Raw genomic sequence first — 24,898 nt, 5'->3', positions numbered from 1 at the left:
AAGATTAGCTTTAACTCAGTGCTAGCTTGCGCTGTCTTGAGGAAACATGTTGTCTTCTGCAGTTTGTGGCGGTTCGCATATATGCTAAAATGCAACTTAAATGAGGCTCAGCGGAGCGCCGTTGACTGACGTCACGGGGTGTTTGAACAGAAACTGTCATGTGAGACAGAGGTAGTGATAAACGCGATGTGCAAACATCTATTTGTGGTGGTCAATTTTAATTTTGTGGCGGACTGAGAAATAAATAAATGTATGGGAATGTACACCGGCGCTTTCACTTGTATGATGTCACAGCAGTATGCAGCGCAAATATAACGACATGCCTATAATCCCTCCCACTGCGAAGTGATACTAAACTCGATGGAAAAGCTAACCACGCCAAGTGAGGTGAGCTGACCTCACCCAAACTAAACTAAACCGTGGGGTATTATGCAATGGAAAAGCGCCATAAGACTTTAGCGCTGGATTTTATTAACTGTATGGACTCTTTTAATTTGGTGCAGTGGGTGAAGGACCCTACAAATACTCATGGTCACATACTAGACTTCATACTATCGTATGGTATTTCAGTCTCTGATGTCGAAGTATTTAACACACCTTTCTCTCGGACCATAAACCTATTCTGTTTACACTATCTCTTACACAAATAGTACTTAAACCTATTCCTGAATTTCCTGCTGCTAAATTGAGTCGATCATTTCCCCCTAAAACTTCTCTGCCATTTTTAATTAAGTCAGTTTATCTCTGTCTCCGAAGTCATCTCTAACTGACTTGGAAGGCAAACAACATCTAAGGTTACTCAGTTCTAAATGGTTGGATGTGCTTAATGCCACTGCTACTCTCAAGATTAAAAAATCTAAATCTAAACACGCATGGCATAATGACACTACATGCTCCTTTAGACTGGTATGCAGAAAATCAGAACGGAAATGGAAAAAGGACAAACTACATATTCTTTAACAGCCTATCAAAATGCTTTAAAGTCTTCAAAGACAAAAAAAACGATTCCATTCTTAGTGAAAATAATCATCAGGGTCCCAAAAATTTGTTTTCTGTTATTAATGCGTTTTTGAATCCCTTCTGTGTCCGTATGTGAAGGCTTCTTGAAGCTGTTTGGTGACAAAATAAAATCTCTGAGGTTTCAGATCAATGAATACTGTGCTGCCCGAGGCTCGGTGCCTCTCCATGGTGCAATTTTGACTGTATTTCTCTTCCGGCACTCCAAAAGATAATAAATATCTTAAATACTTCCTGCCCTGGTGATGTTATTCCCCCTTGCTGTTTTAAAGAGAACTTTGATACTGTTGGGTCTAGTCTGATGGAATCAGGGACTTTACCTGATGATTTAAAATTGGCTTAATGATTTAAAATTGGTTACCCCACTCCTCAAGAAGCCTTCTACTTTTTACTTCTACTTTTAATTTTTGTTCTATTTCTATTTTTAACACAGTCTCACCCCATGGCGTCAATATTTGACGACACTTGACCATTCGTCATATGTTGACGTGAAGGGTATACCTTTCGCGTCATTTTTTGACGAACTGGGGACTTCAATACTATTACGTCCGTTGCATTCTCTTTCCTATTTTCTTACCATTTTCGCGTCGGTTTAGGGTTAGATTACGCAAAATTAAACAGTGTACGTGAAATTAAACAGTTGTCACCTGGCGTTGGGGTTAGAGTTAGGTACGCGAAATTAAACAGTTGTCACCTGGCGTTGGGGTTAGAGTTAGGTTTGGGTAGGGATGTCATTATGTAAATCTAACCCTAAACCGACGCGAAAATGGTAAGAAAATAGGAAAGAGAATGCAACGGACTTAATAGTATTGAAGTCCCCAGTTCGTCAAAAAATGACGCGAAAGGTATACCCTTCGCGTCAACATATGACGAATGGTCAAGTGTCGTCAAATATTGACGCCATGGGGTGAGACTTTCATTTCCAAATATTAGAGAATTAGGGGGGACAGACCTTTGCCATTGCAGGCCCTAAACTGTGGAATAGCTAACCCACCCACATTAGAATAAACATGTTAAATTAGTGTTTTAATTAGTGCTGGGCATAGATTAATCTAGATTAATCTCATACAAAATAAAAGTAATTTTTTGCATAACATATGAGTTTGTGCTGTGTGTATTAATTATGTATATATAAATACACACACATTCATGTATGTATTTAAGAAACATTTACATGTGTATATATATTTATTTATATTTTTATATATTCTATATTATATATAAATAAAAACAATATAAATAAAACATTTCTTAAATGTATGTGTGTGTGTGTGTGTGTGTGTGTGTGTGTGTGTGTTTGTGCGTGCGTGCGTGTGTTTAAATATACATAATATTTACACACAGCACAAACCCATATATTAGGCAAAAAATTACTATTATTGTGTATGAGAATAATCTAGATTAATCTATGCCCAGCCCTACTTTTAATACTGCGTGAAGTATATCAATTGCTGTTTTTCTCTGGTTTTATATCGTACTCTAACATCTGTTTCTTATTATGAATTTATTGTTAGTACTACTTTTTATTATAAGGTGTGTTTTTACTTATTTATCCCTATTTACTTATTTTTTTTACTTATCATTGTGCAGAACTTTGGTTTTTAAATGTGCTTCTCAAAGCATTTGAGAATTTGTAATGATATTTCTTTTCTGTTTTGTTTAATTCTCATTAAGAAAATGTGCGTTGAGGCAATGTTACAAAATAACCTTGTATATGTGCTCCTCAATAGGAAAATGTGCATCATAGCTCATATTATGGTCTAAGCTTTAAAACCTATTGTTTTGTGTTTTTACGAGTGTAGACTTTTCCAGCGTTAAACTGGTTTTAATGTTTATTGTAACTGACGGTTTAGGACTGTTTTACGTCTGAACTGCTTTGCTTGCTGTTGTCTCTCAAAGACAAAGCACATAACTGTGTCCAGTTAATTAAATAAAACTCTTATTAAGGAAGATTGTATTCCTCATGTCATTACCCCCTTTAAACTGCAATTACTTATAAACAGATTATATAAACATATGAATTATTGTTGCCATTTATGATCCATGGCCTGAATTTGCATTACTGCTAAATGTATGGTAAACTGTATTTCCAGTCCATAGACTTTTCAATAGTTCAGTGCACTTTACTCAGCCCTTGAGCTGAGTTTCATACACTCTAAAAACAAACGGTTCTAAATAAAGTGGTTCTTGGCTCGTAATCATAGAGGAACCATTTTAAGTGCCACCGATGAAGTACCTGTGTAGCACCTGTGTAGAACAATACTGTGCTATGTAGAACCATATGTGGTGCTATATGACCCTGTATGGTAATTCATGGGGTTGTCTATATAACAGCTCTTGTGGTTTGTGAAAATGAGTGTTTGCTCAGCAGCAACAACTTTTGGAAACTCGCAGAATAACCAATTCAGTGCTCAAGCTCATCTAAAGACCCTGTGTCCTGATATAAGGAAGAACATATTCTGGAATGTATTAAACTTTTGTGAAAATCATAAAAAAAAATTCCTAGCGCTGGCTGGCAACTTTATTAAAAATGCTGGTGGTGAAAGAGTTAATAACATGATGTCAAGTCAAGGTTGAATTGATAATGAATGTAAGGACTTGAAGTAAATGATACACAAAACGCAAAGAAAGGCATATTTTGACAAATAACACTGCCGATAAATAAGCTTTGACTCATTTTCCAGCCCTAAAAATGACCTCAATGAGCAATGACAGGGTCCGTAAGCCACATGGCAAAAGTCAGAAGGCAACTATTGAATTTTTGTAAGTCTGAAGATAGAGAAAGGAGAGCAAAAATATCTGCAGTGACGCATGGACTGTGTGACTCATTTGAGTTATTCAGTGGAACTAAGTTGGTCATTAACGTTTACACTTCAGTAGTGAAATACCTCCTCAGACACCTGGCACAGGTGATTATATCATTAACATTACAAAAAAAAAAAAAACACAACAACTTTATTTTGCCACTTTAACTAATGGGGCATCACTAATTTGAATTGTTCAATTGTGACAAACCTTTGAAAAGTCAAGCATTTTGCAAGTTAAATCTTTGTCCTTTTAATGCTTATTGGTAAAACTGTAAATTTTACATGCAGTCAGTGCAAGGTGGGCAGTGAGGTATTCAAGGTTTATTATAAAAGCACGTCTGGTTTTGTCCCGGTTGCTGATTTTCTTGAGGTAAAGAAACGTTTCGACATAAGGTCATGGATTCAGTATTTCTGCCGAGAATGAGAAGCGTTTTGTTATGCGAAATGAATTTGGCATTTATACCACTTACGCAAATATAAAACGTTCACTGCAGAGAAGTCAGTGTGGAAAAACTTCTGTTTGGGATCAGTGGTCTTTAATGAGAGACTAAAGCAACATTTTGTGGTTTGTTATTATTGTTATTATGGATTTTCCATTGAAAGCTTTAAGAAAAATTTGCTAATCGGCACATAAAGGTATTGAACTGAATCATGATTATAACCAAATGAATGATGGTATCACATAAGTGCGGTGAGTTTATACAGCACACTAAAAAGGTCCAAATCACTGTCTTCTAAACATACCTGATTTATATAATAATTAAGCCATGGTTTAGTTATCTGCACTTCTGGTAAAAATATTTTCAGGATGTTTGACTAATGATTTTGTACTTTTGTCACAGTAGAAAAAATAGAGGCCATAGTAAAAATCCCCCTTGTTCTGACAGAAATAATGCTTGCAACTAGCAAGCAATGCACAACGCAAGTGTTTTTGCTAGTTTCAGCCCAACACAGTTATCACTTTCACGTCCTGCACCACGTAATTTAAATAGCAAATGCATCTGCGCACAATTGTGCGCCCATGGGGGTGCTGGTCTGAAAACGAGGTGTGTTCAGGGGCATTATTGGCACATTGCTATTTTGAGGCAACTAAAATAGACTGCGCCACTGATCAATTATATAAAGTCAATGTGTATACACTTTGCTTATTACAAACAGCACCAACATTTTTTAAAAGTTTGTAAATTCTTTATCTCTTGTTTGTTAGAAATAAAGTAATTGTGCAAACTTTTTTTTTTTTTTTTTTTGCATATTTCCAAACTATTCTTGTAAAAATACTTTTTGAGATTACAGTGATCATGTTGTAGGCTATTCGTACTTAATCAGCAATTAAAACCCTGCTGATTTTACTTATTACTGAAAAAAATGACTTTTAAAGAGAATCAATGATTTTATTACAAAAAAATAGGCCTTACTATTTATTTAAATGAAAAAAGCGCAATTTTTGGTCAACTGGTGGTCTTCTTTCTTTTGGTTTTCAGTGACCTAAAATTGTCCCACAACACAGATTTATTACCTCATACATCATTAAAAATCACATCACCGTCACTAGTGATGACTCTTTAGTATAAAGTACTATGTAGCGTGATATGATTTTGTGCTGGTACCCTTAACAGTTAATTTATCACAGCGCATCAGGGATGACCGTGCTGGGCTGTTTGAGCAAGCGAAAGTGTTATTTGTTGTGTACTTCCAATTAATGGAAAGCATGCATCTGTAAATACATATGTGTGTCAAAATTTATGTCATCAGGAAAGGCGCATGTATAAAGCATTTTTGTGTATACATCAACAAAGGATGATAGTGCAAGTGGGAAGGGAGCATGTATAAAAGGGCAAAGTTGGGCATAAGGTGCTTCAGACACCTGAAAGGAGAACAAGAAGATTAACAGAGTGTGAAAGTGAAGGACTTAAGGAGGGACGCTGCTTATTAATGAATAACAGGCACATTTCCAATTTCCTTCTTTAGCAAAGATTTAAAAGAAGGGACGAGAGTTTTGAAACACAAGTTTCGAAGAGAAAGAGGGAGACCGATCGATAAAGGAAGACAGCTGGTGATTGTTTGTGATTCGCACCTCTTCTCGCAGATCTTCTGTTGCAGGTAAGCTGACAACAAAATCCTTCAACTCTATGATAAGTATTAAGCCTTCTTCAATATTTTGGGCTGTGTCTGGTCTATGAGTGAGACTGATTCATTTCTAAATCCTCCTTGTGGACGTCCTGTTGCACAGTCTGGTTCACTCATCAGCACCAATATTCCTCAAGGTATTTTGGGAACATTAAATTCATAAATCTGTGCAGCAGATGATTGGTGGCAGATGGGAACTACTAACAAAATCCTGGTTCAATTCCCTGCCGGTTTAAGACTTATTGGTTACTAATTTGAGCCGATTTTTTTCCACACTCACATTAAATTAAAAGAAAGCGGCTAACTCAATTCTACTGGAAACAATCATAGCCACTTTTTAATGTGGAGTCATATTGTTGATTTATATAAAATGTAGTTTCCATGTAAAAATGACTTGCAGCTCCCCCATGTGGTTGAAAAGCGCAACAGTGCCTGGTATCAGACACTCTTTTGCAGGCAGGGGGAGGGGCGGGGCGGGGCTGTGTGCTCTACCCTCCACCGCCATTTTCAAAGTGTGCTTGTAGCAGCTAGGAGGCTGCTCAGGTTGCACCAACAGTACAATTTGTCCAGTTAAAAGTTGTTCTATCACTGAAATAATTTTAGAGACATTATTTAAAGGTAAAAAAACTACATAGTGTTGCTTTAAATCTCATAATCTAACTATGAGATTAGGATCATCAAAGTTTGATTCATTCATTCATTTCAGTCTTTGACATGATGATCTTACTCACTCAATATTAAAAATATCAAAGTAATGTTTTTTTTACATGATGATTTTATGTAGAAAACAGTAAATCACAAAACCTGACATTAGCTGGATTTTTACAGACTGGATGACAAATGTTAGGCATGGATGCATGTAAGCAAAGATTAACATTTAATACAATAAGAGTGCAATTGATACAAAGCACTAGAAATTTCAACCATTAGCCACATATGCTATCTCAATCATTGCATGTAAACTATGTGGACAGATTTGGCAAAGGGCTTCCAATTTAATGCAAAACAACACTGTGTTTGTGGTTAAATACTCTTATATGTTGGACAGCACGTTCTCTGTCATGTTTTGATATGTGGTTACAGTCCCTTAAAATGATTTGAGGCTCTTTAGAATTTTACACTGAAACCACAGTTACATTGTTTGTTATTTGTTTTGGTCTTTAAGTTTGGCTCACACATTTCCAACAAAGTTTCAAATAAATACCGATGTTCTTTCACAATGCACACACTTAAAATCAATCCTCTTTCTTCTTTTTCCAGATTGACAGACCCTGACAAAATGACCCGTTCTCTGAGAGGGGTGTTTACAGAGTACATGTCAGAGCGGCGGATTCGAAAGAGCCGCCTTGTGAGAAAAGATGGACGCTGCAACATCGAGTACGGCAACGTGATGCACAAAACCCGCTTTGCCTACCTCCTGGACATATGGACCACCTTTGTGGAGACCCGATGGCGATATGTGATCTTGCAGTTTGTGGCTTCTTTCGCACTCAGCTGGTTCATATTCGGCCTGATTTGGTACTGGATCGCCCGAAACAACGGTGACCTCACGTGGCAGAATCCACCCTCAGATCACATGGCATGTGTGACGAACGTCATGAACCTGACCACGGCCTTTCTCTTTTCGTTGGAGACCCAAGCCACCATTGGCTATGGTTACAGATACATCACATATCTCTGTCCCGGAGCCGTCACACTGATCATAATTCAGACTATTATGGGCTCCATTATTGAGTGCTTCTGGTGTGGTGTGGTCATGACAAAGATCGCCCTACCCAAAAAGAGAGCCAAAACTATACAGTTCAGCGAGTCCGCAGTGATCTGCCCCAAAAAGGGCACCCTCTGTCTTCAGATCCGCGTGGCCAACCTTCGCAAGACCCTGATGATCGGCAGTCAGATTTATGGCAAGCTGCTGAGGACGACGGTCACGCAGGAGGGTGAAACTATCATCCTGGACCAGGTCAACATTGACTTTGCGGTTGATGCTGGCAAGGACAATCTGTTTTTTGTGTGTCCGCTGACCCTGTTCCACGTGATTGATAAAACAAGTCCATTTTATGAAATGGCGGTGGACACTTTACATCAGGGGGAGTTTGAGCTTGTGGTCTTTTTGGATGGGACGGCCGAGTCCACCAGCTCCTCCTGCCAGGTCAGGACTTCTTACATCCCCCAGGAAATCATGTGGGGTTACGACTTCCTCCCTATCATCTCCCGCAGCAAAGAAGGAAAATATCGGGTGGACTTTTCCAACTTCTGCAAAGTGGTGGCCGTGCCAACTGCCCATTGCTCTCGTTGCTACCACAATGAGGTAGGGCATCATCACCACTCAATAACTGGCATTGAAAACCGGGGCTTTGAGGCGATTGACATCAATGTACCCAACAATACCTAAATTGATGGACTGTACCTCATTGGAGAAACCATGTGATGTCACTATCTTGCACTGTATCAGAGGTACAGGGTGTTACAATCCTGTTCTATTTCTCATGAACCACACAGTCACGCTTGTTTTATGTACACTATATTACTGGCATGGTTGTGTTTAATGTGGATAGACATGTTTATGTTTGCTTAATAAAGTTTATGTTTATTTTATACTCTTCGTCGCTCTCGTTGGATTACACACCCTGTGCTGAAATGCAGGGCATTGATTCAGGTGCATTCAAATGTATCTGTATATTTTTATGGTGAGTGTTTTACTGTAGCAGCAGTGTAATTTACACATTATTTCAGAAAATCAAAACCTTATGTTAAGGCAACAAGGGAAAAGTGGAATGGTTTTATTGCTGCAATGTGGGCAATCTATTTTTTTAAACATATTTATTTGTATTTATTTTGGAGCTGATACACTGACCTCTTTGTTTAAATCCGACCTTCACTTAAACCTTGTTTAAAAACAATATTTCTGTCCCTACATGATAAAGATTAAAGTGTGAATGGTATGAAAGTAGAGCTCTCTTGGGGTACAGGTTTATTTCATTGGGAGTGTGAATATTAACTGAAGGTTTATTATGAGATTTGTTTCTATTAATTTCTCTTTATTTAGTTATCTGAATGGTTAACATGAACTGATTTTAAACATGAATGAACTAAAGAATAGTCTGTATTTCTGAAAATGTTTATAGCTGTTAATAACTCGGGATGATGTACAGTAAAGTATGTAAATGTTGTAAATTATTAGGTAATGTTATATTAGGATATTATTTGTATATGTCATTTTTAATTTGTAAATTTAATTTTAATAAATAAAAATAAATGAAATAGCTTGATCTGATGGGTATATTTTTGCATGTTATTATGGCATTGGAAAAAAAACAATAATTTCCACCACTATAAGATCAAAGATGACCACTTGAAGGTGCTCGTGTGTTTATATTTCATGGGTTTTACATGTTAGCGTATAATATAGCAATAATCTAACATATATTATAGATACGATATATAGATAGATAACGTTAGTTAATGCACTGTAAACTAACATGAACAAACAATTAAAAGCGTTATATCTATACTAACATTAAAAAGATTTAAAAATACTGTAACAAATGAATAAAAATGTATTTTACTATAGTATACAACAATTAACTACAGTATACTATAATGAATACTAAAGAACTAGTAGGCCTACAAGCATTATTTTTCTTGTAGGAAACCTTTCACAACTGATCTGATTTGGTAGCCTTTGTAAATACAACTACATTATTATAACATAAAAAAGTAATGTTATTTTTAATAATGTAATTAAAAATGTTTTATCCAAGGTTACAATAAACGTATTTACTGCGTTTGTACCACCATTATGGCAAACCATAACTGCACAAATTGTGCAGGTCTTTCTGGATTTCATAGTAAAAATTAACAAGCCGGTGTAAATAAGGTGTGTGTGTGTGTGTGTAATCCAAACAGGAAGCTAAGGTGCATCTATACGCAGAAAAATTATTTAATTAAATAAAGAAACACAAACATGAACAAGAATCTGTGGCATGATATGGCAAAAACAAGAAACTAGACAAGGCAACTACACATGACAACTATCCTTATCCACATTTTAAAACCAACACTATAGCTGTGACTAGTTTTACATTGAAAGCACAAAGACTGTCCTTATAGATGCTATAATGTACTTCAAGTTTTGTTTTCCGCTACATACGTTCAGCTTTTTTGCATATTGTTTTCATGCTCTGTACTGCTGTTGTGTTTCTTCAAGGTGCTTTACGTCTGCCAGTGATCATCCTGACCTTTACTGGAGCTATAACATCAATCTCTTGTTAAAGATACTCTTTAACTTTTAAGTTAAATTTTTTTTTGCGAGCACATCAACAGAGTCTGCAGATATGTTTGGTAACATTGATAAAGCATTCATAAATACCTCACTGGTGTTTTCATTTATGAACCTTTTTTTGACATGTGCTGGTCATATAATTAGAATATCATCAAAAAGTTTTTTTTTATTTCACTAATTCGCTTCAAAAAGTGAAACTTATGTATTATATGTATTCATTACATACAGACTGATATATTTCAAATGTTTATTTCTTTAAATTTTGATGATTATAACTGACAACTAAGGAAAATCCCAAATTCTTATCTCAAAGTATCTCAGAAAATTTGAATATTATTTAAGACCAATACAAAGAAAGGATTTTTAAAAATCTTGGCTAAGTATGATCATGAAAAGTATGAGCATGTACAGCACTCAATACTTAGTTGGAGCTCCTTTGGCCTGAATTACTGCAGCAATGTGGCGTGGCATGGAGTCGATCAGTCTGTAGCACTGCTCAGGTGTTATGAGAGCCCAGGTTGCTCTGATAGTGGCCTTCAGCTCTTCTGCATTGTTGGGTCTGGCATATCGCATCTTCCTCTTCACAACACCCCATATTTTCTATGGGGTTAAGGTCAGATGAGTTTGCTGGCCAACTAAGAACAGGGATACCATGGTCCTTAAACCAGGTACTGGTAACTTTGGCACTGTGTGCAGGTGCTAAGTCCTGTTAGAAAATGAAATCTGCATCTCCATAAAGTTGGTCAGCAGCAGGAAGCATGAAGTTCTATAAAAAACTTCCTGGTATACAGCTGTATTGACCTTGGACCTCAGAAAACACAGAGGACCAACACCAGCAGATGACATGGATCCCCAAACCATCACTGACTGTGGAAAATTTACACTGGACCTCAAGCAACATGAATTGTGTGCATCTCCTCTCTTCCTCCAGACTATGAGACCCTGATTTCCAAAGGAAATGCAAAATTTACTTTCATCATAGTGTCACAAGGTGACGATCTTTAGGAAGTGTTTCCACCCGGGCCGGAAAGGAAGAACACCGGAACTTCCGGTAACGCCGCGGGAGGGAAAATCGGCGAATTAGACACAGCTGTGCCTAGTTAACGGGAGCGGCGATGATTGGAGGACACGCTGAGCAGGCCAGTATAAAAGGACAGTTTAAATCACAGTTAGAGGCTGGTTGTTGATGTTGTTTGAAGTGCTGCGTGTACTCATCGGGTACGTTGCTGGTAGCGGTCCGGCTCTCTTTCCCAGGCTGAAGCGGTATAGCTGGAGAGATATTGTGAACCTTAAAGGTTGAAAGACGAACGGATGATATCGTAAACAAAGACACAACACAAGGAGAAGAACGGAGTTTATGTGAGTACAAACCTGCAAGTGAATTGTGGAAACGCTGGAAGAGACGCCCTGTTTGCAGGGTTGATGTTGCCTGTTGTGTGGACCAGAAGCAAAGGACATTGAGACAACGAGTTCACAGTACTCGTGAGTATAATATTTTGTGAAGATGCTTTGTATACTAACCTGTCTTTCCAGTGGATACCTCCAGGAGAAGGAGGGCGGCCCTACCCCTAAGATAGCGTGGTGGGTGAGCCGAGGGAATATTCGACGGAAGCTAAGCACAGCGACAAGACCATCAGCTAGGCCGTATTTTCCATCACCAATCGGACCTGGGCAAAGTGGAAGGAGACGGGCGTCCTTTGTGTACACTTGAGCGTGGTGGGTGAGTTTTTGTGCTGTGGAAACTTTCACTTTTGACGTGGTGCTGTGTATTGCTGTGTGTCTTGTCAGACAAACCCCCGCCTTCGTACACTTTGTCAAAGGAAGACGAAGAGGTTGCCGGTCCTAGTGAATTATATCTTAATATATGTTGTGAACACGCTTCAGGCCTATGTGACGAAGCGGTGCCACGGAACGATCTCCCGTCCAGACGTTTGGGGTGTTTCTAAAGAACGGCGGTGAAGAACGGCGGTGAAGAACTGGACGATTGGTGTACGTGTGAGTACGACTAAGGGTCACTACTGTTGATGTTTTTACCTACGTAATACTAACTGTTGCAGAGAGTGAGGTGTAGGAATTCCGCCGTCCCTTGGTCTCTACAAAGGGGCGCCCCTGCTCTGTATACGATTGCCTAACGGCAACAAGAGAAGGGCAGCGCTCGGCCTGGTGTGACGGTGTGACGTATCCACCCCTCTGTGACCATCGAGCTCGTCACGTTACCTGGAAACGTTAACTGTCCCCGACGTTACCTGGAAAACTGCTTGTCGATCTGACCTATTGAGAGAAACCAATTGTTGTAAGTCCGCCACCTGGGTACTATATTGGACCCCTTTCTAAGTCTGTTGATTACAGGGACGGAGAACGCACCGCACCGGAACGCAAGGAGGATTCCAGAAGAGAAAGAGCTGTGTGAAACCTGTACTTACAGCGAGCTGTAACCAGCAAAGAGATGAGAGCAAACCAAGTCGAACTAACTGTGCCTCTGTGTCCCAGCCGTTTGCCTGTGGAGAAAGAGAAAGAGAGTGCGCACCAAGAGAACAAACTGTGTGAAACCTGTACTTACCGTGAGCTGTAGTCAGCGAAGAGGTGAGAGCAAACCAAGTCGAATTAACTGTGCCTTTGTGTCCCAGCCGTTGCCTGTGGAGAAAGAGAAAGAGAGTGAGCACCAAGAGAACGAACTGTGTGAAACCTGTACTTACCGTGAGCTGTAACCAGTGAAGAGGTGCGAGCAAACCAAGTCGAACTAACTGTGCCTTTGTGTCCCAGCCGTTGCCTGTGGAGAAAGAGAAAGAGAGTGAACGATACGACAGGGAACAGTAAAAGCATGTGTGGAAAGCCCCCGTGAGGAGAGAAAAGGTACGCAGACAGGAAAAATACGTCAACACTCATTTTGCTTTTATTCTGCCTCCAGGAAGGAAAAAGGAGGGCGCCACGGATAAAAGGGACCAGTCAGGAGCTTGACTTCTACGCCCCCCCCCCCTTTTCCCGTCATTGCCTTGGCCATAGCCCACCTGGAGGGCAGAGCCAGAGACTCTAATTTTAATTGCCCTTTCCCCATTTCCCCAAAGTTTCTTTTAAATATTTAAATAAATAAAGATTGTTTTTATACTTACTTATCCTCGTTGTTGTCTGGTCATTGGGTTGGCTTTGGGGACCTCCTCGAGGTGGAAGTTGAAAAGGGGCGTGGCTTTAGCCAAACCATAGCCAGCCCCTGGGTGTGACAATAGAACATAACTTTGGATCACTCAGCAACAGTCCAGTCTGAGATGCTTCTGACACTGTCTGTTGTTCAAGAGTGGCTTGACACAAGGAATGCGACAGCTGAAACCCAGGTCTTGCATACGTCTGTGCATAGTGGTTCTTGCAGCACTAAATCCATCTGCAGTCCACTCTTTGTGAATCTCACCCACATTTGTGAAGGTTTTTTCCAAATCCTCTCCAGGGTGCGGTTATCCCTATTGCTTGTGTCACGGAGTGACTTTTTAGGGCGGAACTAAAGCGGATGGAGATTGGTTCTGCCCGGACCATAAAACGCAAACACCGTCACTTCCGGGAATTCCGGGATGGAAATTAGGCTTCATCGGGCACAGGTGTGTCAAGCGAGTGGGGCGATCATGGATTGGACAACGAAGAGAAGGGAAATAAAGAGAGCCTTAGAAGTTTCAGACAGGGCAGTTTATTCTAGCCGATCCGGTGAGAGGAGTTGAGTGGTTGGGCGAGTACAGCGGTGAGAAGGCGGAGGATATTATTGATTGGCGAAGAAGGATTTGAGAGCACAGTGATTGGGCTGAGTATAAACCATTGAATGACATATCCGTGAAACAACCCATGCAAATGACTGCTAAATTCTGAGTGATTGCAAACAGGAGTACTCACCGGAAGTGTCACCGGAGGAAGCTATCCAGTGATTGATACTCGACGGCGGGGAGATTATCCTATAACCCTGAACCACACAGAAAATGACTGAAGGGTAGAGAGCAGCAACATATGATGGGTCTGGAGAAATTCTGTATGGAGGAAGATCACCTGCCATGAATTCTTCAACCTCATCAGACATTACAAAAGAAGACTCTGAGCTGGTATCCTTGCAAATGTAAATCGCAAAGAGGATTAAACAAATAAATGGGCGTCTATTGTTTTACTTGAGTGAAACATTATATTTTTGTGAATTTTTTTTAGAATAAACAGATTTTTAGAAGGTTAGCAACAATGCTTTTTGGAAACGCAGCCCTGGTCTATTTCTACTACTATTGATAAAAGTTAATTTAAAAAGAAACACAAGTACATTTAACACTAACAATATATTGGTTTAAAAACGTAAGCATTACCCTTCACCAGCGGTACTCAAACTGGGGGCCATGAGATGGTGCCTAGGGGTATGACATTTTATAAAATACATTAATTTAGCATACATTAAACATCATTCCTTAAACCTAAAAAAAATAAGGTAACTAAACAACAACAGTACACGGTGTAACGTAAAACTGTTCATTCGAACTAAGTTTGAGATTTTGTCATGAATTTTCTTTGAAAGAGACCACAAGGGGAATAAAGAGATAATGACAATTAAATCACAACAACAAAAGCTTTGAAAACTGTAACTTTTATGAAAATGAACAGTTGGTGCAGTTATACATGACAAAAACGTTTTTATTAAAAACTAATTGTTCCATGGCAGTCTTGAGGAAGAGCAAATTTGAAAAGTGCCCTCAAAAGAGGAATGTTTTAAGTAAAAAAGTTTTGAAAAAAACTTGTACATCAAGACAAAGCACTTGTTATAACAAACTAGTTTACTATTTGTCAAAGTGAAATTCTAAGAAATGCCCAACTGGAAAACTAAGATTATTTCTAGACAAATTTGTAGCGTATTAAATTGTGAAGTTATTGTGGCATTGAAAATACAGAAATTTCCTAGAAAGGAAATTATAAAAATATATAAACAAAAGTTTCTCCCTGAGATTATATTGTTTTTTAAATGGCCAGTGTACAAAATGGCAAGTTAATTACTTGTTCTATATTTTTTCTTGCATTTCTGATCTGCACAGTGATTCTTTTCCTTATAGTTGTCAGGTACCTTTTTTTATATAACTGAAGCCTGATCTTAAGTAAACAAAAATAATTTTTAAAAAAATCTAGGGAGAGAATTGGGTTCATTAAAACAATTGATTTAAAAAAAAGTCTACAGGAAAACTAAAATACATAAGTTAATTTTTTAAAACCGATTCCATCGTCCTCCTCTAGACCCGTCTCTTGAGTCTCTCCATCTTTCAGGGGTGTGGTTTCTGTTGCGGCCTCCACTACGATCTTCGTGGTGGTAGTATTCACCCCGCTGACCATCACGACGATGGCGATCGTGATTGCTCCCGGCGCTACCGTGCCGTTGATCTCGTCCATGATGGCTGCTATTTTCCTGATGTGAGTGACGACGACCATGCTGACCCACCCAATCCTGTTGCTGGGGGTTACTGTCTACTCCTCCAGCACCACCTCTTAACTGCTGAACGCCCATCTGGAAGGACCCATTTAGGTGTTGCAACTGCTGCATCTGAAGTTGCCACATACTGTTAACCTATTAAAAAAATAAACATAAGTGTACTGTTACTCTAGTAAAGGGTTTAACTATTGTGTCTGCCTATTTAACATGACCATGTGTTTTAGTAGGGAAGTTCTTACCATTGCATGTCTCTGTAAGCTGTCAGGTGATGAAAAAGACTTTTGCAGACGTTGTGGAGGGGAGTAGGATGGAGAGCCCGTCTGCTCTGGGGTTCTGCAAAAAAAAAAAGTTTTAACGGTTAAAAAACTGCTGGGCTATATAAAGTTTTTGTAATATTTAAATCCGACATTAGGCTTTGACTTGCATGAAAACATTTATTCCACTTTGTAGAATACTGGGAGATTCAGCGCATGTCACCATTCAACCCAAAATTACAGAGGTATGAATTTGGGTCAATATCATTCAGCCCTAGGTTAAAAACTCTAGACCCATCACTAAACAGTGCTGATGTTGTCTCGGTCATGTAGAATTGCAACTCCAATTAAATCATTATTACATCCTGCAAGTTTCATAGTTTAGGGTTAAAAAAGCATTTATGTAATTGTTCTCCAGGAAAAAATAATGGAAAATGTCTGAATTAGTGATGTGAGATTGTTGGTCTGTCTGTGACATGAAAATGTGCTTAAAATGAGCATTTGAAAAACTGTAGGCTTTCAATCATAGAAGTGGGCGGGACACAAAGCCAAGCTGAACATTCTTAAAGGGGAAACACACAAATCAGACAAATGAAAAAAAGGTTGGATTGGTCATAAATTAATTAAATGTATGTGTTCTAAGCAAAAAACTTTAATATTACTTTAATATTACAAGTACACCTCAGAGAACATAACATTAATAAAAAGAAACATGTCATGACCCCTTTAATTAACCGCTAACAGACAAAAATCAGGTAAACGTTAAAAAGTTCCTTTTTTAACTGGGAAAGGTCATAAATAGCTTAAGCTAAATCCGATTTCTACCCATTACCCTGATTTCTTGTTACGTGTAAATGTCTAAATCAGCTTTTAATTTTGTTCATGTACGTGCGAATGTAAAAGATAAACATCACAAACAAAACAAATAAAAGTCTGCTCTGGACTCATGCAGTTGACTGAGAAACTGTGAAATAAAAAACCTTTACATTTACAGGTTCTGCAGACATGTTTTTTTTTTTTTTTTTAGTCGTTTGGTGCACAATGACAAACAGCCTTCTCACATGCCTATAATATTGCTTAGTTGATCTGTCGCATGTGCAGCGGACGTTAACGAAACCCTGCTACACGCATCAAAGGGTTAACTTTATATGAAGGCTAACAAACGCGAGTGATCATGCAATTAACATCTCGCCTTCTGAACTGCGCTCTGGCACGATTCGCAATAACACTTCACGTTCTGCGCCTGAGCCTAAGTGAACTGCACCCGAGCCCACCTCTGCATGATTAACCAAACCATGCCCTGGGACGTAAAAAAGATCACACTAGTCAAACAAACCAGGCTTTGTGGGTCAAACACACAGTTTGGTTGGGATAATGTGAGCGCACCCTTAACTTGAAGAACCAGGTAAAAAAAAACAACAGTACCTTCCACCACGGTGACCAGGTGTATTTGCTGGACTGGGGTTTTGAGAGTTTGCTGGACTTTTCCCCTCCTGATTAATATGACTGCTTCCTGTTACATACAAACAATCGAAATGATGGTCAATTCTGTGCGTCCTATACAGCTTCAGTGTGCAGGTCATTAAGAATATCATCAGAAACACTATACAAACATTTCAAATAGTAGTAAAATGAACCAACCGGATCTGAACTGTATGTTTAGTTGCCTTCCAAACAGACGAATACCGTTCAGCAAATGTAAAGCATAGGGCACAGAGATCTCGTGCTTGAAGTTTACAAATGCAAACTGTTTTGATTTTCCATCGTTGTCTTTTGGGATTTTGACTTTGGTTAGTGGCCCAGCCTGAATGGGAAAATACATGTGAGATCACTGCGTTAGTTAAATGCAAACTTTTCGTAAATATAAAAGAATGTAAATGAATGATTAAGTCTAAAGTTGCATAAAAGGAAGGAATGTTATTTAATTAGCCTACGTGTTATATTTAGTTATGTAAAAAAAATCCACATCCGACACACCAATCATAACAAAAAAAAAGTTGCAATAGCATAAAGATTGCACCGCGATAAATGATCACACTAACGTTATATCTGATTAACTGATATCTACAAAACTAATCAAAATGTGTCTACGATCTAAACTAACGTACGCCTTGGAAACACAGAAACGGGAGCGATACAGGATTAATTTAATACAAACAGAAACTGCGATAGCATTCGCCTACCGACATATTTAAAATGTGCAATAATGTGGGTTTCTATTTAATATTTTGCTAATCGATAATATAACTTCATATGAATAAGCAGACGATCATTAGCATCAGCAAGCTAACGTTAACCAAAATATTACCTGTACAAACAGCTCGAATATAAGTTCTTCTGTTACTTGTGGGTCCAAGTTCCCGACAAATAAAGTCCGGTCAGCCTCATCGGCTATTCCCATTTCGGAAAATATTAATAGTCCAGCAGATTGATCGCGTAAACTCTCTTAATCTGAATTTATAAAGCGAGCTCCCTTTAAGAACGCTCCTGCCGTATATGGAAAATCACTGTCGTGATAAACATTCGCTTTACGACACAAGCTTACAGTTACAAAAATTACCTCGTGGAGGCGCCATTTTACAATTCTACACACTAACCAACACAAAATATTTAGACAAAAATAACTTACATAGACAGCTAAAAAAACGCAAACTGCAGAAGAGAATGCAGTTTTATGTTTATTTATAAATGTGTGTATATATATATATATATATATATATATATATATATATATATATATATATATATATATATATATATATATATATATATATATATATATTAAAGTGGTATCCAAATTATGCAAGTGAAACAAAAAGCTTAGCAATAATTGTTTCCTGGTTTCCTCGCTTATGCCATGCTGCAATTTCAGTGTGAAAAGGACAGATGAAGAACTCAGAGGATGTTTGAGGTAGGAAATACGCGCAGATATGCATGTAGATTTTAAGGCCAAACACCTGACGCATGCATACATTTTCCTCTACCTTCACCATCCGCCACAGTTTTAAGTCCGCTTTAAAATTCAAGCCATTTTAAATTAAACCATAAATTCTACACACAACAATAGAATCTTTATTAAGATTTAAAATGGCACGTTTAATGAAGCTTCAACAAGATAATGACAGAACACAATGATGTAATTCAGTTGTTACTGGATGAGAAAGTTACATCGTCCAACAGAAGATGGCAGTGTTTGCCTTTAAAAAAAATTTCAACAAAATAGCAAGCTGTTTAATTTAAGAGCAGAAAAAAATATACTTCTGCCAGTGCCAGATATTTGTTGAGCCATTCAAGTGCATTCTACAAAAGTCCAACTTAAATATCCTAAATAAATAAAGACAGGGAAAGAGAACAAGTGATGCAAGAAAAGACAGATGCTTTCTTTAGTTTCTTCTCTGACTTGACTTGTTTCTCAGTCCAAAGGGTGAGTGTCGTGATAAAATATTTCTGTGGTGTGGCCTCAGAAGGGCTCTACAGAGGCAGTACATTGCAGTAGATGGCTGAATTTGGTTTGCCTTAGTCACGACTTAAATGAAAACCGCAGGCAAATGCTAAAGCTAATTATTCCCTCAACAACCTCATCGCACATCCTCTTAATGTGCTAAAATTAAAAGTGTTGGCATTGCACTCATACCAGTGCCCGGATTAGCCTTTGGCAATGCAAAATTTGATTTGGTGATTTCATTAATGTCATATATTTAATTTATGTGTCATGACCTGTCTTGTTGCAACACATCAGTGTGATACACATTAGCATAATGTATTCATTTTCTTAAGTGAGTTAGGAATCAACCTTGCTTTAGTTTTTTTTAAGCATGAGTAACACACAATACATAAATATCCTGTTTGAAGCTGATAGTATAGGTATTTGTTGAAAAATAGGCAAACATTCACTGTGCCTTCAAACAGTGGGCACAATTGCTATCGAATGCTTTATAAAGGAATCAAATGACTATACTGCAAGACATATCAAAATTATCAGGCATTGCACGTGTACTTGCAACAGCTCAGGTCCATTTCTAAGCCAGGACTAGGCCTTAGTTATATTAGGACATTTAAATGAAAATCTGACTTTTCCATGTTTAAGTGCTATAATTGGGTCCCAAGTGCTTCTGTTAACCTAGAAAATGTGAAAAAGATCAACCCAGTAACTTAGTTGTGGTAAACCATTCTCTGCAACTATGTGAAAAATGGGTCATTCAAAAACAATACCGCCTTTTAATCCGCACTATCCAACAACGGCACTGCCATTTAGTGCAGAGATCAGCTCATTCGCATTTAAAAGGATACACCCCAAAACGGCACATTTTTGCACACACCTACAAAGTGTAAATTTTTTCATGCTATAATACATTATGGTATTTTAAGCTAAAACTTCACAATTGTACTCTGGGGACACCAAATATTTATTTTACATCTTAAAAAAAGTCCCCTTTAAGTAGTACATTACATTAGTACCTTAAGTAGTACCTTAAAAAACATTACTGGTGTGCATCTTGAGACCAAACAATGTCACTGATATATTTTAAGACATGTCAGTGTAACACAGTCTCACCCCATGTCGTCAATATTTGACGACACTTGACCATTCGTCATATGTTGACGCGAAGGGTATACCTTTCGCGTCATTTTTTGACGAACTGGGGACTTCGATACTATTACGTCCGTTGCATTCTCTTTCCTATTTTCTTACCATTTTCGCGTCGGTTTAGGGTTAGATTACGCAAAATTAAACAGTGTACGCGAAATTAAACAGTTGTCACCTGGCGTTGGGGTTAGAGTTAGGTACGCGAAATTAAACAGTTGTCACCTGGCGTTGGGGTTAGAGTTAGGTTTGGGTAGGGATGTCATTATGTAAATCTAACCCTAAACCGACGCGAAAATGGTAAGAAAATAGGAAAGAGAATGCAACGGACGTAATAGTATTGAAGTCCCCAGTTCGTCAAAAAATGACAGCTCAACCAAGCATTTTAGTCTTGGACTAGACTTAAGCCCTATCTGGGAAACTGCCCTAAACATTTTTATCTCATCTTTAACTAGTAATGCATAATTTGCAATAGAAAGAGATAATAAAAAATGCAAAATAAAGAATTTTTACTAGTTGTCTCATTCTCTTGGACCCCACTTTATTTCTACTAAGCTTGTTTCATCCAATTCAAATGATGAACATGGCCAAGAATGGAATAGTTCTAGTTTGTTTATATTAAGAGGGTACTTAAGCGTATTGAATTTTTGATTAAAATGTGTCCAAGGCAGCCCTAGGCAGACTGAAATGTCAACTGTTACACTTAACATGATTAAGACATGCACTCTGGCATCCCAGTCTCTCATATTAGAGCGTTTTTAGCTACCCAGCATTATTTCAACAGTACAGAGCAGCGTGTCTTGGGGGTATAATGTTTGGAGCGGTTGTTGGCATGGATGAGCCTTTAAGGAACCATAGCAAAGCTGTGGAGATTCCTAGATCTAGGCCAGCAGCTCGAGAATGTGACATCACTCACCGCATTTGACCCTTTTTGTTAACCTTGGGCAAAAAAACACCAGTTTCACAACTAATGCTGGGGGGCTGCAACCTCTGTCCCCTTTTCCCCCCTCCTCCACTTTGCCCGCTTCTCTCCAGCAGCACTGTTTTCTCTTCGACTCATCATATTCATAATTCATGCGGAATGAAGTGATGCTGGATCATTAAATGCACATGAATATTTGTGGGATGAAACCTTAATCACATCAGCCGCTGGCGCTCTCAGCCCGGTTGAGTGGCTGTGTCCCGTTAGATGAGAATGGGTCATAATGGCTTATGTCTCCATGAAAGACGTACCGAGCTTAAGCCCTGGCGTGCACTGCTGCCTCTCTGCCCTCTATGCTTTTGGGAAACAATGCTTTTTAAATGACCCCGAGGTGCCACGGGAAGTGCAAAGATCAATCTTGCTTAATGCAACGGGCAGGGAATGCATAACAAACGGGTGTCTGTAATTATTGATGGATGCTGCAGAGTACACGGATAGGGATATATAAATAAGGATGGTTAGAACAGAATGTGGCTTGTGACATAAGCTATGCGAATGTCTGATGTGAGGTCTGAATAGAAACAGACATCGGTCCCGTCATAGCTGTGAAATAGCTAACAGGCCGATATGAAATGTCCTAAAGAGGAGAGAAAGCACAGCAAAGCTCTATTAGTGTGAAGACTGAAACATCCATGGCATGTCTTGTTTGCTGTGTGCCAGTCATAGTGGGGTAAAACCAAAGCGTGTCTCAGAGACAGATTGGGAAAATGCTAGTTATTATATCTGACTGTGTTTCTCCAGGATTTGTGAGAAAGTGCAGAAGGCATTGTTTTATAACCCAAGCGGAGTTATAAATGAATTTTTTTACTAATGGATTTATAGTTGCTTCTCCATCACTTAAACACAACTGCATCAGCACCATCGGGTAAAAATGTCCAAAACCGTACTTGCTTTCCAACAAAATAAGTAATTGTAAATTCATATCAGAGCAGTTCTGAGTCATTGAATGGAGAAACATCCTACACACACTGTACAGTAGTTTCTCCCAGTTGAATCAAACTTGTTAGCACTGCAGCATTATGAAATTCAGTTTTGACTGGAGGCACAATTACTGTCAACCAGGCCAACCAGGTAACCATTGCATCATGCTCGTGCGTGTTAGTTACCACAGTGTGATGCAGGACGGCAAACAGCTTTTCACAAAACACCGAGGTCACTGGCTTCTCCGCATCACATCAGTCTCCACCAACCCTCCCACGCTGTCTGGTCCTCAAAGGTGTTAATTACCTCAATGAGGCTAAATCATTTTGTTCTTGCCTGGAGAGAGTACAGGACCACATCATGATGAGAGAGTTACTTAGAAACTTACAAAACTCAATTTCATTAACCTCAATTCACCCACAGCTAAGATACCAACATTTCTCAAGTTCCACTCCTGTCCCATAATCCTCCATTTCTTGATGAGATGATAGCTCTAGCCAGAGGACATAAGACTTAAGATGCGTTGTCGAATGAGTTGCTGTATATTAGATGTTTGCCTACAGCAGCAATTAACAGAGGGACTTTAAAATCACTGCTATCCCATTTCTAATCTACAACATCTGCTAGATCCCCACCATCAATGCATTTTATGCTTCTGATGCTTCAAAGGGGTCTTAATGAGTCCTGTCACATCCCAGGAGCTTTTGTGATAACTTTGCAATTGCAGCACACCACTGCATTAAAGCAGGTGGTCATCACCATGTCACGTATATTGATCGAAAAAATAGTAGCTGTTACTGAGTCAGTACCCTTTCAAAAAGTACACTTTGTAATTACAAAAAGTTTATATAGTTCATCAGAGGTACATATTGGTAGCAAAGAGTACATATTAGTACCTCATTAGTACTTCTCCACAACTCATACACTTCCCACAAAAAAAATATATATACTTTTAAAGCTCATATAGATATCATTACATGTGATTATTAAAGGTCTCGTTCTTTCTGTGTTTTTCTAGCTTTGATTGTGTTTACAGTGAGCAATATAACATGTGTTCATGTTTCATGTGTAAAAAACGCAATAGTTTTCACACAATTTACTTATCTGTATACTGTCCTTAAAACCGTCTTCCTTGTTCTATGAAGTCCCTCCTTCAAAAATACGAAACGAGTTCTTCTCCGGCCACCGTTAGCAGCAACAACTGCAATCAAGCATTTGTGAAAACTTGTAATGAGTCTGTTACAGTGCTGTGGAGGAATTTTGGCCCACTCAATTTTTGCAGAATTGTTGTAATTCAGCCACATTGGAGGGTTTTCATGTATGAACCACCTTTTTAAAGTCATGTCACAGCATCTCAATAGGATTGAGGTCAGGACTTTGACTAAGTTTTGATTTTGATTTTCATCAGCCATTCAGATGTGGACTTGCTGGTGTGTTTTGGATCATTGTCCTGCTGCAGAACCAAAGTTCGCTTCAGCCAGAGGTCACAAACAGATGGCCGGACATTGTCCTTCAGGATTTTTTGGTAGACAGCCGAATTCATGGTTCCATTGATCATAGCAAGTCTTCCAGGTCCTGAAGCAGCAAAACAGCCCCAGACCATCACACTAACACCACCATATTTTGCTGTTGGTTCTAAAATGCTGTGTTACTTGTATACCAAATGTAATGGGACACACTCCTTCCAAAAAGTTCAACTTTTGTCTTGTCAGTCCACATTTTCCAAAAGTCTTGGGGATCATCATGAGCATTTATGTTCTTTTTGCTCAGCAGTTTTTGTCTTGGAACTCTGTCATGCAGGTCATTTTTGCCCAGTCTCTTTCTTATGGTGGACTCATGAACACTGACCTTAACTAAAGGCAAGAGAGGCCTGAGTTGTTTGGATGTTGTTGTGGGGTCTTTTGTGATATCTTGGATGAGTTGTCTTCGCTCTCTTGGGGTAATTTTGGTCGGCCGCCCACTTCAGGGAAGGTTCACCACTGTTCCATATTTTCATAATGGCTCTCACTGTGGTTCCCTGGACTCCCAAAGCTTTAGAAATGGTTTTATAACCTGTTCCAGACTAAAATATCTCAATTACTTTCTCATTTGTTCCTGGATTTCTTTGGATTTCAACGTGAACTGTAGCTTTTGATGATCTTTTTGTCTACTTCACTTTGTCAAGCAGGTCCTATTTAAGTGATTTTTTTGATTGTGAACAGGTGTGGCAGTAATCAGACCTGGTTGTAAAAACATAAAAACTCTGGAAGGGGGCCAAGACTTTTTTACACCACTGTATGTATTTGTTTTTCTTTCAGACCTAATAGCTTTTACCATTTTACTTGACATATTTGTCCTTATATAGAACTGTTGCTGACCCCAGAGGAGAGCAATTAATGTCAAGTGCAATTAGTAAAGGTTTCAGATCATTAAGATTCATATTTCATCTGAGAAGTCAAGAAGGCAGCTGCATTGATCTTCATTTAGCACAATCTGAACAGACGTGACTGCAC

General features: G+C 38.6%; 2 protein-coding genes across 2 annotated transcripts; one reads left to right on the top strand and one right to left on the bottom strand.

Annotated features, from left to right (window-relative positions):
• The first annotated feature begins 5,750 nt into the window (after positions 1–5,750).
• LOC135773118 (ATP-sensitive inward rectifier potassium channel 1-like) lies at positions 5,751–8,945 on the top strand. The gene is made up of 2 exons (XM_065282613.2): positions 5,751–5,924; positions 7,212–8,945. Exon 2 carries the CDS (start codon positions 7,231–7,233, stop codon positions 8,341–8,343), a length of 1,113 nt encoding a protein of 370 aa, XP_065138685.1. The 5' UTR covers positions 5,751–5,924; positions 7,212–7,230; the 3' UTR covers positions 8,344–8,945.
• A 5,872-nt stretch (positions 8,946–14,817) lies between these two features.
• Positions 14,818–18,418, bottom strand: rbm7 (RNA binding motif protein 7). Its single transcript, XM_065282903.2, has 5 exons — positions 18,227–18,418; positions 17,560–17,722; positions 17,344–17,431; positions 15,904–15,997; positions 14,818–15,799 (listed from the first exon to the last, which is right to left on the bottom strand). The coding sequence occupies exons 1-5, from the start codon at positions 18,317–18,319 to the stop codon at positions 15,443–15,445; spliced, it is 795 nt and encodes a 264-aa protein (XP_065138975.1). The 5' UTR covers positions 18,320–18,418; the 3' UTR covers positions 14,818–15,442.
• Positions 18,419–24,898: the final 6,480 nt, after the last annotated feature.

This window comes from Paramisgurnus dabryanus, chromosome 9, assembly GCF_030506205.2.
Source record: "Paramisgurnus dabryanus chromosome 9, PD_genome_1.1, whole genome shotgun sequence".
In the NCBI taxonomy this organism is placed as follows: Eukaryota; Metazoa; Chordata; class Actinopteri; order Cypriniformes; family Cobitidae; genus Paramisgurnus; species Paramisgurnus dabryanus.
Note: the sequence above shows the minus strand (reverse complement) of the source record. Positions and strands in the feature narration are given on the sequence as shown.

Bases quoted from the DNA above. Each gene is read 5' to 3' on its own strand.
- LOC135773118 (XM_065282613.2), top strand. From the start codon at position 7,231: ATGACCCGTTCTCTGAGAGGGGTGTTTACAGAGTACATGTCAGAGCGG.
- rbm7 (XM_065282903.2), bottom strand. From the start codon at position 18,319: ATGGGAATAGCCGATGAGGCTGACCGGACTTTATTTGTCGGGAACTTG. The intron at 17,723-18,226 runs GTAATATTTTGG...TTTCCCATTCAG, and splicing joins TATTCGAGCTGTTTGTACAG to GCTGGGCCACTAACCAAAGT. The intron at 17,432-17,559 runs GTTGGTTCATTT...TGTATGTAACAG, and splicing joins AAACATACAGTTCAGATCCG to GAAGCAGTCATATTAATCAG.